Consider the following 15900-nt stretch of genomic DNA (forward strand, 5'->3'; position numbering starts at 1 on the left):
ACCTTGTCACACATGATGAGTTTGCTGTATTGTGCATTCATTGTATGTATGTATATGCATACGCATATAGGTATGCAGCAGCAAAAGCAGTCATTGGTTACTCATAAGTGATCTTAGATCATATTCATGAAATTGATTCATAACGATAAGTCATTTTTCTATAATTTACACGAAATTCCAACAAGAAAGCGCAAAATAATTTTTTTTAAATACTTTTTTGATGTATTATATGTTCCAAACAGAACGTGACGTTTACACAGATAAATAGGACATAAATTTATATAAAATAATATAGAAATGCATAAACGTAATAAAGCTTTTAATCGAAATTTTTTTTATAGTAATCTGATGTAATCTAATTTAACATAAGTTTTTAGCTATAAAACATTTATCAATCTAATATTTCTTTATGATACAGATAGTATAATTCTGTATTCAGTGATTTCTGGTGATTTTTGGAACACTTCTAAATATACAAGTTATTCGTCATTAGACAGAAGATAAATTAAAAATTTACAGAAGGAAGGGAATCTATTCCTTATTTCTAATATCGAATAAATAAGTAACTACAAAAAAACTTATTGAAAATGTTTTCAAGCGGTCCTAATTATACAAAACTGAAGACACACCTAAGGTTAGCTATAAACAGGTTGAAGCTTTTAGAAAAAAAGAAAACAGAATTAGCTCAAAAAGCACGAAAAGAAATAGCTGATTACATTGTGGCTGGAAAAATTGAAAGAGCAAAAATTAGAGTGGAACATATTATAAGAGAAGATTATATGGTAGAAGCTATGGAATTAATTGAAATATATTGTGATCTCTTACTTGCCCGTTTTGGTTTAATTCAACAAATGAAGTAAGTCGTAATAATGTCAATTTAAAGTTTGTAGTATTCATCTATATCTTTTTTCTTTTCTTTTTTCCTTTTTATATATATACTTATACTTTTTTATAGAAATTTAGATGAAGGTCTAGCAGAAGCAATTTCTACAATAATTTGGGCTGCACCTCGTATTCAAACAGATGTACAAGAGATAAAAGTAATTGCTGATATATTAACTACTAAATATGGAAGACAATATACAGAAGCTTGCAAAGAAGAAGCTATACAAACTATATCTGAAAAATTAAAACATAAAATGAGTGTACAGTCTCCATCTAAACTTTTAGTAGAAAAATATCTAATTGAGATTGCAAAAAATTATGATATAAAATATGAGCCAGATCCTCAAATAATGGCAGAAGGAGTAGAAGCTGTATTAATAGATATTGGAAGTAACAATAGTGATTCTAGAAATAATTTAGATCTAGCTAGTGGTGGTAGTAATGGACCACAACCAGCTGGATTTATTGGTTTTCCACAACCTCCTTTATTACCAGATCCAAACATAAATGCAATGGTAAGATATATGAAGCTTCAATTAATGCTTGGATTACTTGAAAATATTTGGATTAAAATCTTAGATTAGGTAAAGAAAATAATATTATTTATTTTTTATTAATAAGAATTCTGATAAAGGAAGTGCACCTATAGGATTTATACCTCCAATGGGACCTGCTACTTTCTCAGATAAAGATCAAAACACACCCTTCAATCCTGCAGCATTTTCATATAATATACCATTAGACAATGCTAATACAAATAAGCCTGTAAGTAATAAAAAATTGATCAATATTTTTTATTATAATTATATATATTCTTTAAGAATATTCCAATTAATATGTGATATTGCATTATCAAATATCTAATTCAGGAAAATGATTTACCACCTCCATATGGCTCATTCCCACCTGACTTAAATAAACAAGTGAGTAGAAGATATAATTAACTATATTTTATTGATATATTTTATACTTTATTAATAGCAGATAGATAAAAATTGGAGAATTTAACAATTATGAAAACTAATTTTTTGTCTTGTTTAGTCTGATGAGAAACCAAAGCCTCAACCACGTTCAAAAATTCCAATGAATAATTTTCAACTTCCTGATTTACCTGCTGTACCATCAGAAAGTGAATTACCTCAAAATACATCTGAAAATGATGATATAGATTTTGATGACCTAATGAAACGCTTTGAAGACTTAAAAAAAAGGAAGTAACAGTAAACATTTGATATAATAATTATAATCAAAGCATATAAAAGTATACTATACTCTACTGGTTACTACAATAATTTACACAAATGTAAAAATAATATTACTTTTGAATATTAGTAAGTAATATATAGAGATCTATAAAATAAAATCTATATAAAATAATGCTTTTTATCAGATGCTAATGTTTTTATAAACACAAAATGTAGGATAATATTGTTGTAAACATTTAAAATAAATATATACAGTTTATTAATTGTTAACATAGATATTTATTAGAATTTTTATCAATAATTAGATTATAATTTTCTAAAAATATGTTTATCATTTTTTTTTGCTTTTAATAATTATTACAATAATATTGTATATTGAAGAAATTGGTGCAAATTCTAAAATCTAAAGATGGTGAAAATCAATTATATGTTCCAATCTTCACATTGCTGAAAACAATATTATTAGAAAAAGTATATTATTTATGAATGTAATTAGTAAAATAATAAATTGTCTTACTTCTTTGCCTTTTCCTATTAAACAGGTAAGTAAATTTTGTGAATATTCACATTTTTCCATTCTATTCACAGAATTAAGAAACTGGAAACATTTTATAATGGATTCTTCTATAAAGTCACGTAATTCGGGATCCTGGATTCTTTCTGTCATTACACGTATCATAGATTCTCGTATTGGAAAACCTCTTTGATCAATCTTGATAAATAATTTAAATCAGTTATAAAACATATATAATTTCGGTATTAACATTTATTAATACTTACGATATTTAATTCGTTGAAAAAACATTGAATAATACACTGTAATATTAGATACAATAAAAAAATTAATATATAATATTAATATACCATTAAGATAACTATTTCGCCAAAAAAAAATTATTAATATTATTTTCATTGTCTTACAGAGTCATTTTGTTTTTGGTTATGATTCTCTTGATAATTGTGATTACTTCCAGTATTTCTCATATTTTCCCAGTTAGAATTTGTCATTCCCCAATTATTTGTATCATAGTAATCTACATTTTTCAATCTTTCATTGACATTATTAGAACCAAAAGATAGGGGATTACCATTTCTTGTAGATTGATGAGCTTTATTGTTTCTGACATTGATAAAAGAAAAACCAAATAATTTTCAAATAATTCATATAGAGAGTATTATTCATTTTGGAATTCATTACCTATTATTTTGCTCATTTAAAAAATCATTAGTATAATATCTACTATTATTTCTTATAAGAAATTTGTTATCAAAACTATCTTCATTTGAGTCAGAAGAATCTTCTGATTCATTACTTTCATTTGAAGAATAATCAGCATCATAATTATTATGTCCTAAATTTCGTTTTCTACAAGTTTTTAAGATTTTTTCAAACTGATCAGTTTGTTGATTAATTGACTGACATCTTAGTGCCTACAAAATATAAAATAGAATATGATACATTATAATTATTTTTTTTTTCAATTTTTATAAGTATTTTTATATCAGAAATTTGTAAAAAATTATTAACTTACTACACCAAGATGAAGACATGATATCAAAATAAGAGCAAATAAAACTGGAAAACAAAACTTCATTTTGCCATCTACTGATTGAAATGCGTTTGTGACCCATAATATATATTCTGATCTGTAAAACTCCTTATATAAACAGTCATTGTCAATTATAATATTATTTGAACTTATATGAAAGACTAATGAGATTGTTTCTAGTTTAATTGACATTTCCTCATCCTTTCTAAAAATCAACAATACCACGGAGATATGGCTCATTTAATTCTTCCTGTATGAAATTAATTTATTTGCTACTAATTTCAATAAATGTATAATTGCCATTAAACAGAATACAATATATTTTATAAACTTTTTATTATATATAATACTTCTACTTTATTATTTACTTTGTTATCTAATTTATTATTTAATACTTTTATAATGAATCTTATATCAGCTAAATGATAAAATGAAAATATTGTAATTAGAATTGGAAAAATATTATTCTTTTTAAGATAATACTTGCAGAATACTTGGTGGGGATATTGGAAAGTTCCAGGTTTTAGCTAAATATGCTTCATAGAATAAAGAGCTGCAGTTCAGTTTGTGCTTTCTTTTGAGAAACAATGTGCAACATAACATGCATTGTAAGTACATATTTATTATGTTTCATTGTATCTATAAATGTAAATAATTCCTAGTTTCAAAAGTATTAGAGTTATTGACCATAAAATGTAATGAACCGTGAAAGCGTGACATTTGAATAAAAAGTGTACTACTTTCACATTATTTCTACCTGAAATACCTAATCTGTACGGAATGCATTAATACATATCTAACACTTAACTAAATTTGTTTTTTATTTACAGTTGATTGGAATTGTTTTAATTTATTCATTTCCTTTACAAACACATAGCAGTATTTATGATGATAAAATTAATTTACAAATAAAAGATAATTTACAAAATATAGCAAAGAAGTATTCAAATGATATTAAAACTGTGAAAGTATCAAAACTTAAGTATATATTAAAGAATACAACAAATAAATGTGCACTTGAAAAGACATGCAATAACATGGAAAATAATGTTGAAAACAATTCTGATAATTATAATAATCAAAAAATAATAATAAATTTAGTTCCACCATTAACAACAAGTAAAGATTATTATACTTATTTTAATAGAAGGAAAAAAGAATTAAAAAATAAAAATGTACAAGAAAATAAGAATCAACAAAATTATAAATATGAGAAACAAAACACATCTATAAATCATACAAATCCTACAATTGAAAGTAATCATTTACCTTACATGCGCGATCACGCGCCAATAGACGTAACAAAGGTAAAAACTTCGATGATATAATTATATAATAATATTAAAAATCTTTATTTTACAAATAATTTAATTTTACTTATAAATATTTATAAGAAAAATAAAATAAACAGGATTATATTGTACAAAGAACCGTAAATAATTATTTTTATAGGAAACTTCACAAAATCAAATCGGATATAATAAAATCTACAAAAAAAAGTCTCCTACAAATATATCGCAAATTTCCCCTGATGGAGATAGAGTAGAATTTCAAATACAAGGCCATGAAGGTCCAAAAACATATATCTTTGGGTTTGATACTGGAGTTGGGTAAGGGTCAAAGTAATAGTATATATGTATATATATATATATATATATATATATATATATATATATATATAGTCGTTTGTATATTAATAGCTTACATACAATAATTTTAATTTTTATAGAAAAAACAGACAATACAGACTAGAGGAACGTTTTAACGACGGTACAGTAAAAGGCCATTATGGTTATTATGATGCTAGAGGAAAATTACGAACTGTCAAATATATTGCTAAACCTACTGAAGGTTATCAAGAAAAGCATCATGAAACAATCATTCATGGAGTTGAACATTGAATATCACTTATCAACAACTTGAGATTAAAACGTTTATTAACAATAACAAGTAGTGTATACAAAAAAAATTAACACAAAAAGATATCAATTTTGCCAAGATAGATATGAATATATTAATAAATCTAATCTATATCGAACATATTTAAGATCCATTGCAAAAAAAAACATAAGATCATATTTTATAAGCTCCTTTTATGTATTTTAATGATCTTTAACATCTTCACTGATGGTTTACAAAATAATAATTTTTGACACTTTTGTAATATATATATATTAATGGTCTATATGTAGTCAAAACTAGATTTTATTTTATTTTTTTTATATCAGCAGCCCCATAAGATGAACTGTTACTTATCTCAGACATTTGAATTGTTTTGTACATTAGCAGATAAACTAAAATAAAAATAAAATAAGAATCAATTATAAAAAAACTAGTAATACATTAATGTATACTATTTATAATCCTTAATGCAGAAGTATATTTCATGTAACAACATATAAACTAATTTATATAAATTAGATTATATAAAATAATTTAATTATTATGAAATTATTAAATGCTTACATAGAAGAATGATGCCCACTCCAATAGTACAGTATACAGTTGAGCCAGATGAAAAGAGTTGAATAAGATAATATAACATAGGTACTAATACCATCACACCCCACAATAAGGTATTAATCAAAGAATAATGCCTTCTTTTTAATTTGAATGTATCTGTTTTAGGAACACCACTTGTTGCAAAAAAATCACCAGTTTTATGAAAACTTTCTGCCATTTTATCCTAATTGAATAACAAATAATAGCCTTTAGTTTTTTAAAATTTCTTTAGTTTTTTTTTTTAACAAAATTATTATCATATAATATTTATATGTGAATTTAATTTAAAAATATCAGACCTTTTCTTGATATAATTTGTGCAACCATTCAGCAGCAGCTTCATCTCCTTCTGGTACTTCTTCTAAAGGTATTCTTTTCATATACATATGACCTTCTATTTTTTTTCCTAAAAGTAGATTTGTCATGGTAGGCTTAACAGAATCACTTTCTTTAAATGCTATTTGGATATTATATATAGCCATTGTTTTTCCTTTCATATAAGGAATGCTAGAAATAAATCCTTTTGTGCGTGGAGTTAAATGATATTTTAAGATTGGTAGATTCTTTTCTTTGGCAAATTTTTGACTGGCTTCTAACTTCTTAGGTGTAACACGTGTTCCTTCTGCATATAGAAGCAACTGAAAATTATTAAATATGTTTAGAAATAAAAAGCACAATATCTTTATTTAAGAACTACTTACCCATATTGGATCAGGATATTCTATTAATTCTTTAATTTGAGACCCTATCACATCTTTGTCTTTATTCCAATTTCTTTCTAGAAAGATACTTTCTGCAAATTTCCATGCCCATCCCAATGTAGGAATGTACTGTATAGATTTCTTGGCATATGCTTTACAATTCTGTAATTTTACAGATCATGTAGAATTCTTTTTTCATTGTTTTCATATATGAAAATAGTTCATTACATACCCCTAATACACCTAGACGATCACATGCTACCCATCCTAATAACCAATCTACTTCATAACTATGATTCATCAGAAGATATGCATGTTCATGGCCATAATACTTGTCAAATTCTTTTTTATCTATGTAAAATATAACATCTGATCCTGACCACCATTCTGCCATACATACTAATTCTATAAATAGAAAATACGTTTTAAATATAACTATATTTTCAAATTTTATTTTTTAGCATTAGTTTCTAGCACCAACTTACCACTATAAAATGAATAACAAAGATAATAGTTGATCTTGCGATAAAAGTACTTAGAGAAAGGTCTAAGCCCAAAATATAAAATACATTGGAAGAAATTTATTATTAAGCCAGATGTAAAAAATGTAATGGCAAGCATAAGATGTACAATTGATGATCTTTTCAATGAGGAAAGGACGCCCATTATTATAATTTATTATTTCTAATCTGTGCGCTTTGTAGAAGACATATACTTATCTCTCAATCTAAAACAAAATTTTTTATATACTTGGAAAATAATATACATCTTACATTTTTCACAGAATACATAAATTTGCATTAATTACAAATATTAAATGTTCTAGCAACTCTATATACATTTCTACTTAAGTTATTTCTAAATGTATATTTTTTTACTTTTTGAACAAAATATGATAAATATAGCATTATAGATACAGTAGGATAAGATTACACTAATCAAAAACAGAACTATATATATCAAGTCTTTCTTTTATTCAAGTATTATATAAGATGTCCCAAATTTATTAAGATTAAATGATACTAGACAAATATACTTATATAGTATTATTTTTTTTAAAACTTTAAATTAATATTAGTACTTGATACAATTACAAATAAATAAAGAATTTGGAAAATAAATAAAGTTTTTTCAAAAGTCACAGTATTATTACTTATTTATGACACACTTTATATCCTTTGCATTGATATATTTTATTTGTACTATACTACTATTTTGTAAATATTTATGAGAATATAATTTGTTCTAACATATGAAATTAGCTTATCAGTGATAATACAAACTATAAAATATTAACTATAATGAATTAATAATGTTTCAATTATTCTCAATTAAATAAAAAATTATATCATTATACAGTACTTCATCAGAAATCATCAAGCGTGTATCGTACATGATCATTTGATAATATTATAATTTAATTTTTTAGTATATTTACCTAATTTGGCATTGTTGTAAATTTTACATGCTTTATTAAAGCATTATCAAATTATTGAAGGTGTGGTATTCGTCGGTAAGTGTTCTAGAAAATTGCAATCAAAACAGAAATGTAAAACTGTGATTAACAAGATCGAAGTTCGAGCCTACAATATTCCAAAGTTCATAGGAAATGGCAACGTAAAAAACGTTTATTAGCGCCACATTATATTTATCTGTATATTTATTCATTAAAATTCCGATAGAAAAAAAAATAGTTAAAAACTAATATTGATCGTAAAATTATTGATTATTGTTGATAAATCGTTAACAAATTTATGCAAATAATTTAAAGAAATAAATATTAGAGGAGAGGGGGACTGAGAATCCCTATTTGCTTTTACGCTTATTTTTATTTAGAAATTACTTAAAGCACAGTTTACAAAAAATACCAGATACATATAACACAAAACATTAATTTATTGCAAATTTCAAAGATTATATTCAATATGTTAAAATCAGTGACATCAAAGAGAGATTTTTTACATAACAATAAATAAATGAATTGTATATTTAATAGCTTTTGATAGTGTAAGTTTCTAATTTACTGCGAAAGTTTTCATGATAAATTTATAATCAAAGAACGACGTTTATGATTGGTTAAGTAAAAACACTAGTTCTTTTGTTTTAAAATGAATTTAGGGATAAAGACAGACTATTTTTTTTCACTTTGTTTTAGCGCGAAATTAAAATCATTTAAAATAACATAATCGAGAAACAGAGCAAAGATTTAATATATATAACTTTGGCTAAAGTAGTGATATAAATATCTTATCTTCTTTTATGTTTTCATTCATTATACTACACTATATAATACTATGAAAATATAAAAAAAGATAAGATATATATTTTATTTTATTTTATATTTTATTGTTCTGTATCTCTGTATTGTTTAATTTAAATTATTATTAATTTAGAATATATTTAATAAAAAATATTTTCTCTTTACAGGTTCTAAATTAATATATATCGATATGTGTTTACCTTTATTCATTTACCATATAGGAACATCAATCTCATTTTTAGGAACGCATTATAACCAGCCAATCGCTGGTCACTTCGACACGCCCTTTAAATGTTCGTTTTTTTATGAATGCAAGTAAAACAGTTAGGGATTAACTACAGTTTTGTGATTGTTATTATATTGTTCTATTTTATAGTGTTGTCGTAATTTGGTTTGCTTATTGTTTAATATATAATTGAAAATTTTTGAACTATATATAATGGTGAGTCACGAACATTTGTTTGCTTTTAAATCTGTTGACGTATACAGAAGGTGTACAGTTTATGTTTATAACATCATTTATCGTAATATCTAACAAACTGTAATCAAATAGTTTTGTTTTGGTTGTTTTGTGGATACAATTTGATCATTATATTTTATCATAACCTGCTTTGTAGAAATGTCAAAATGGCGTTCATTATTGGTACTTTAATAATTTTATATAATAATTTTTTAATTTTTTAGTAATATTAAATTATTATTAAATGTTCTAGACTGAACAACAAATGGACTGTGCTTTAGACTTAATGAGAAGATTACCTCCTCAACAAATTGAAAAGAATTTAAGTGATCTTATAGATTTAGTCCCTTCTTTATGCGAGGACTTACTTTCTTCTGTAGATCAACCTTTAAAAATAGCAAAAGATAAAGAATCAGGCAAAGACTATCTTCTTTGCGATTATAATAGAGATGGAGATTCTTATAGGTTTGTTATAAAAATTCTATCTATGATAAAAAACTAAAGATAACATATAACTTTTATTTATGTTTAAAGTTAGTATGTAAATAATCATTTTTATATTTTAGATCTCCATGGAGTAATACATATGATCCACCTTTAGAAGATGGATCAATGCCTTCTGAAAGATTACGAAAATTAGAAATAGATGCTAATCATGCATTTGACCAATATCGAGAACTTTATTTTGAAGGTGGTGTGTCTTCCGTTTATTTATGGGATCTTGATCATGGCTTTGCTGCAGTTATTTTAATAAAAAAGGCTGGAGATGGATCTAAAAAAATTAAAGGTTGCTGGGATTCGATACATGTCGTTGAAGTGCAAGAAAAATCAACCGGTAGAAATGCACATTATAAATTAACTTCAACAGCAATGTTGTGGTTACAAACAAATAAACATGGTTCAGGTACCATGAATCTAGGGGGTAGTTTAACAAGACAGGTAATGTATTTCTATATGTTTATCAATTAGAGATTCAACATAGTATCTGTATTATAATGATCATTTTAGGTGGAACAAGATGCACAAATAAGTGAAACATCACCTCATATTGCTAACATTGGCAGAATGGTAGAGGATATGGAAAATAAAATTCGAAATACACTTAATGAAATTTATTTTGGTAAAACTAAAGATATTGTTAATGGTCTAAGATCGGTTCAATCTTTAGCAGACCAAAGGCAACAAGCAGCATTAAGACAAGACTTAGCTGCAGCATTACAAAGGCGAAATGCTAATAACTGATTACAAGGACAAGAAAGCTTTGATTATAATTGTGATTAGGAAAAGCAAAACAATTTAAATCACACATACACAAATTCATGGCAACACTGTTATTTCTACACTAGGTGAAAAAATGCAAAGGATTTATTCTGGGGCATTTTTAGTTGTATATTAATTTCTTGTTTATTCTTAACTATAATTTTACTTTGTTCAGCATGTTTTGCATTCAACATTTTTAGTCAGTTACTAGTAGATTTAGATGTATATCTATAAATAAAACAGAATTTGTTACTAAAAAATGTTTTAGTATAACACGCTGTTCTTGCTTTTATTCAACCTTTTGAAAAGCAAGAATTGCCTTAAATGGCTTAATTCATGCCTTTGTATTAATATTGTTAAATTACACACTAATTTCCCAGATGACAAAATATGCAAGGATATTTTGTTACATAATTGAAATGTAGTAATTTTCTTCATGAAGAGAAATTATTCTATCTGAACTGATTTCTATTCAGTGCCTATATTTTGCATGAGTATAATAACAATGTATTCATCTTTTGATACAGTGTGTTTCATCTGTTTGATTATTCATCTATTATTGCAAGTAAATGATCATAATTGCACTTGCATAAGATAATTATTCAGGCATATGAAATATGCTGATACTATGTTCCATGTATATTTTTATCTGGGTTAGTGTACTTACAAAGACCATAGTCTAGTTGAATTTAAGAAACTCTAGTACATATTTTGCATTTACTTTATTTTTTGTCTTAAATATAAAATTAGTATTATTTTTACCAAATCAGTGATAACATCTTTTATTTTATTATTTTCTTTTTTTGGCATGTACACAAATAGATATCATTTTGGAAGAATAAATAAGATCTTTAGTACTTCTCTATGTGAAAAATAATAGCAATTAGAAAATATGATAACAAAATTATAATATAATGGAAAGCAGACCAAAATGCTTGTGATGGAGTTTGTATATTTAAATATATTACATTTAGATTAAAATTCCCAATTAAATGGTTTGCACTTTGTGCTAAAATTAAAAATTATATATTTTTGGAATTGATGATTTAAATATCTTTAACATTTGATGATCTGATAATTTGAAAAATGTATGATATATGAATATAAATTAAATAGAAATATGAAAAAAGTGTACGTAATTATGTACTAATATTTTTTAACTTTTGCAATTTTTGTATTTTCTAAAGTATCACTGATTTTGGTTATATCATGTGAAGCTGCATTAAACAAATGAAATGAATTAATAAACTGCAGGTTTTGAATGGGCAAGCTGAAGTTTTAAATTTAATTACAAACAAGGTATACATACCTTTATGCATATTAAGTAGTGAGATAAATAATTTCAAAGTTCATACATGTTTCTTTTAACATGCTAGACAATTGAATCAGTATCTATACTGATAATAATATATTTTATCTTTTAAACATATTATATAACATAATGGAATTAATACTGTATATCTATGCTAAAACTCTTCATTTTCAGATAGCAAATATATTTTCTCTTCCTTGAGTAATAATAAAATATAATAATTGTTGAACAGTATTAAAGGAATTAATAACACAGATTTTTAAATGAAAAAGCTTCATTTGGAAAATACAGTTAGTTTGATACAGCCAGATTATTTCTTCTTTAACTGCATGGTATTTTATTGAAATCATAGTTCTATTCTTAAAACTTTTATAAAAGTCAGGCTAGAAGTTTGTATATTTTTTATATTTTCAAATTTATTACATTAAGAGGACAATATATTACCTACATGCAATCAACATTTGCTAGGATATTATTAATAAAATAGTATTTATTGAACTTCATGAATTAATTTCAGAAAGTTCTTGTTATGAAGTTATATGATAGCAAACACACTTGATGAATAGTAATATCGTTATTAAGTATTTAATTAATATCTTCTTTGAAAGAAAATTTCTTTAAATACATTTACTATATTCTGAAATTCCAATGTAGTAATATTTCTACGGAATTTATGATCTTTAATAATATAGATTATATGTAGTATTTTTATCACGTATATGACTAATCATTTATTAATGCAAATACCAAATACATATACTATAATAAAACAGTCTGATTCCACACATTATCACAAGTAATACAGATCAAATAATTAATTAAGAAAAAAAAGATAAATATACAAGAGAAATAAAACGGCAAAAAATTTCGTTATTTGTTCGTATCTTCGCGCAAAATCGCCTTAGTATTAAAGTTAAGTTATTAATATTTCCTCAGTCTTTATTCGTGCTTACAGAATATACGTGTTACAGGTAAGAAGGCCATTATTCCTATAATCGCTAACAAAGTCTTGAAATTTAAAGGTGATTCGATGGTATGTATGTATACATATACTATTTGTAATATAATATAAAAGATAGTGTTTTTTTAAAAAACAGAAAATTTCGAAGAATATACGAAAATAAACTAAGAACTAAACTTACCTGATCTTTGGACTAATATTTAATAACTAATCTCTTTTTATTTATTAACTAAAATTGTATGTGAGATTTGTTACACTTTTTCTCTATTAAAATAAGCTATTAACATGACCCATGACCTCGGTTGTTTTGTATATAAGAACGAATTAAAAAAAAAAAAATTATTGTAAATATTTGTCTAACCTTTACATATTCTTTTTTTTATCTATAGTAAAATTACAAGCTATAACATCAAAATGTTGTAATACAAGTAAACGTATTTTTCAAGAATTTATTATGTATTATTTCATTATGGAAAAATTTGGAAACCAAACTTCCCTTGACTCATGTCAGTAAAGGAAGAAAATAATTTTTATTATTCTTGTTAAGTATTTGTAATATACAACAAAAAGTTCTTCAGGTTATTTCAAATGTTATATACGCAACATTATACCATTAACATTTAGAAAATACAAAATAATGGTTACAAAATGAATTGAATCTGGAATATTGCTTGTAGCGTCTATTCATAGCAATGACACATTATTTTCTCATATTGCAATTTATAATGCATATTACTGAATTATTGTTCCACAATGTTTATTGTTCTTAAACAGAGTGTTACTAAATGGCACTTTTTATAAATGATAATTAGACTTGTTGAAATAATTTCTTTTATACTGTGATGATGTGGCAAGAGTCAAATCTGTAGTTCTTTAATACATTATATCTCCATGTTTCATGACAATACCCTTTCAAAAAAGTAAACAGATATATTTGTCTCAGAGTATCCAAACATTCATTAATAGAGTTCATTATCAAATTCGTTTTATCAAAACGTTGAGAAACTCCGGCAAAATGTACTAATCTACTAAAATAAGGCATATTTGTGTTAAACGCACCATTTATTTCTATTTAACTTTCAAATTTTTTCTGTCTTGCTATTGCACTGCCACCACAGAGAATAATTTCCTTCAAAGACATAAAGTATGTAGTTGTAATAATAAATCAAATATATTATCCTATTTATTATTTTTTTTTTTTTTTGAAGTAGCATATAGTATGTTTCTTATATTTCTTCCTTTAATCCAGTACCACTTTTATATAATTAGCATTTTTTCTGTTATTTAATATAGGTTGTCATTGCATTATAAGTAATATGATAACCTCAGTATTCTAAAAAGGATGACAGTGCACACATTTTTATTTCTTATTTCTTCATAATTATAAGAAATCAAATGTTTTATGTAAAGTAGTTATATAACTATTTGAGCTTAAAAAAGATTATGTCTCATTGTCAATTCTAAGATTATGTTTATAATATCATTTAAATGTATTAAATGTTGCACAATGAAATATTATTATAATGTGTATTTTCTTTTATATTATTTATTTGGTGTCACCTTTCATTAAAACTAATAATTATAAAGAAAAATTGTTATTTTGTAAAGTTTATTAATCTTATCAGAATGTATATAAATTAAAATTCAGAATTGCTGCCTTTTGTGTTATTTAAGATACCTGATACATAAGATTATTGAAACTTTAGCATTTACATTGGTAAGATGACACCAGAACTTGTTTTTAAAAAAAGAAAATTAAATATTCATAAAAAATGTGATTGCTCAAATTTCAACATAAAAGAACTTGAGCTTTATTTTTCTCTTAGAGATCTATCTCATATTTGCTATTAGGCATTCACGCACTTTGTTTATGTCACACAACATCATTATGTTTTCCTCCATTCTTCTGCCACTGTCCATAACAAAGCACATTTAAAGAATATGAACCTGGTCCAACATAGCACATTTGGAATACAGAGAGATGATGATTTATTTCATATTTATATTAGATACTTCTGTTCATTTAGATTATAATAGATAAGTGTTAGGTTGTTCACTGTGCAATGAACCAAAGTTCTCAAGGAAGGCATATCTTCAGAAATTTTGATTACTTATGTATTCTACAAAGATGTCAATCGTGAATGCTCTCATCATTGATAAAATGTGACATTAGCTAGCTTGTTTGTAATACTTTGTTGAGAGTTCATATAACACGTATTAATATCTTTATAGGAGTGTCTCAATATCATGCTGGTATATAGTACTTTGGTAAGATGATGTTTGTTAATAAAAAGATATGACAAACGAAGATCTTAAAGGAATAATAATGACAATCAAATAAGAGGAATTATTGAAATAAAAACATTTGTTTTTAGGATTTAGCATGACCATATGTGAGAGGTAGGGGCACACAACATACCTTCCCATAAAAGCTCTGGTTATGGTCTTGTATCAATTTCTATTTTCATTGTATATTAATCTACATTTTCAGACTGTATATTCTGGAACAATTTTTTATATAAATACGATGGTACAGAATAATACAAAGGAGAAAATAGGGCAAGTTGAGTACATAACATAGAAACGAAGTATAAATAATTCGAATGTTTAATGAAAAAGGATACTAAGTACAGAAAGAAATATTTCAAAAATTGTCATTTGTTATGATAAAGGCAATAATTGGAATAATAAATATAAATATGCTAGACATGACAAAATATTAAATCATGTTACTTTGTGATTAAAAAATGTCAACAACATGATTTCATGTTGGTGAAATTAAAATTTGCCATGATATTTCACTG

General features: G+C 25.0%; 5 protein-coding genes across 7 annotated transcripts; 3 read left to right on the forward strand and 2 right to left on the reverse strand.

Moving 5' to 3' along the window:
• The first annotated feature begins 76 nt into the window (after window positions 1–76).
• On the forward strand, window positions 77–2360 carry LOC127072539 (IST1 homolog). The gene is made up of 6 exons (XM_051013009.1): window positions 77–307; window positions 419–856; window positions 956–1400; window positions 1507–1650; window positions 1755–1808; window positions 1927–2360. Exons 2-6 carry the CDS (start codon window positions 588–590, stop codon window positions 2101–2103), a joined length of 1089 nt encoding a protein of 362 aa, XP_050868966.1. The 5' UTR covers window positions 77–307; window positions 419–587; the 3' UTR covers window positions 2104–2360.
• A 40-nt stretch (window positions 2361–2400) lies between these two features.
• Window positions 2401–3880, reverse strand: LOC127072543 (uncharacterized protein DDB_G0283697). The gene is made up of 6 exons (XM_051013017.1): window positions 3623–3880; window positions 3289–3521; window positions 3012–3210; window positions 2871–2906; window positions 2608–2802; window positions 2401–2537 (listed from the first exon to the last, which is right to left on the reverse strand). Exons 1-6 carry the CDS (start codon window positions 3878–3880, stop codon window positions 2514–2516), a joined length of 945 nt encoding a protein of 314 aa, XP_050868974.1. The 3' UTR covers window positions 2401–2513.
• A 249-nt stretch (window positions 3881–4129) lies between these two features.
• On the forward strand, window positions 4130–5541 carry LOC127072545 (uncharacterized). Its single transcript, XM_051013019.1, has 4 exons — window positions 4130–4248; window positions 4471–4947; window positions 5093–5250; window positions 5370–5541. The coding sequence occupies exons 1-4, from the start codon at window positions 4228–4230 to the stop codon at window positions 5539–5541; spliced, it is 828 nt and encodes a 275-aa protein (XP_050868976.1). The 5' UTR covers window positions 4130–4227.
• Window positions 5542–5559: 18 nt separating this feature from the next.
• LOC127072537 (1-acyl-sn-glycerol-3-phosphate acyltransferase gamma-like) lies at window positions 5560–8606 on the reverse strand. 2 transcript variants are annotated; one of them, XM_051013006.1, is made up of 7 exons: window positions 8282–8606; window positions 7329–7570; window positions 7076–7248; window positions 6844–7005; window positions 6442–6780; window positions 6107–6326; window positions 5560–5934 (listed from the first exon to the last, which is right to left on the reverse strand). In XM_051013006.1, exons 2-7 carry the CDS (start codon window positions 7507–7509, stop codon window positions 5846–5848), a joined length of 1164 nt encoding a protein of 387 aa, XP_050868963.1. In that variant the 5' UTR covers window positions 7510–7570; window positions 8282–8606; the 3' UTR covers window positions 5560–5845. The 2 variants fall into 2 exon arrangements, with proteins under 2 accessions (XP_050868963.1, XP_050868964.1); XM_051013007.1 differs by lacking the exon at window positions 7329–7570 and having other exon boundaries at window positions 8282–8605.
• Window positions 8607–9347: 741 nt separating this feature from the next.
• LOC127061920 (F-actin-capping protein subunit beta) lies at window positions 9348–14101 on the forward strand. 2 transcript variants are annotated; one of them, XM_050989429.1, is made up of 4 exons: window positions 9348–9545; window positions 9817–10028; window positions 10130–10502; window positions 10572–14101. In XM_050989429.1, the coding sequence occupies exons 1-4, from the start codon at window positions 9543–9545 to the stop codon at window positions 10803–10805; spliced, it is 822 nt and encodes a 273-aa protein (XP_050845386.1). In that variant the 5' UTR covers window positions 9348–9542; the 3' UTR covers window positions 10806–14101. The 2 variants fall into 2 exon arrangements, with proteins under 2 accessions (XP_050845386.1, XP_050845385.1); XM_050989428.1 differs by lacking the exon at window positions 9348–9545 and adding an exon at window positions 9580–9746.
• The last annotated feature ends 1799 nt before the right edge of the window (window positions 14102–15900 follow it).

Source organism: Vespula vulgaris, chromosome 2 (genome assembly GCF_905475345.1).
Source record: "Vespula vulgaris chromosome 2, iyVesVulg1.1, whole genome shotgun sequence".
In the NCBI taxonomy this organism is placed as follows: domain Eukaryota; kingdom Metazoa; phylum Arthropoda; class Insecta; order Hymenoptera; family Vespidae; genus Vespula; species Vespula vulgaris.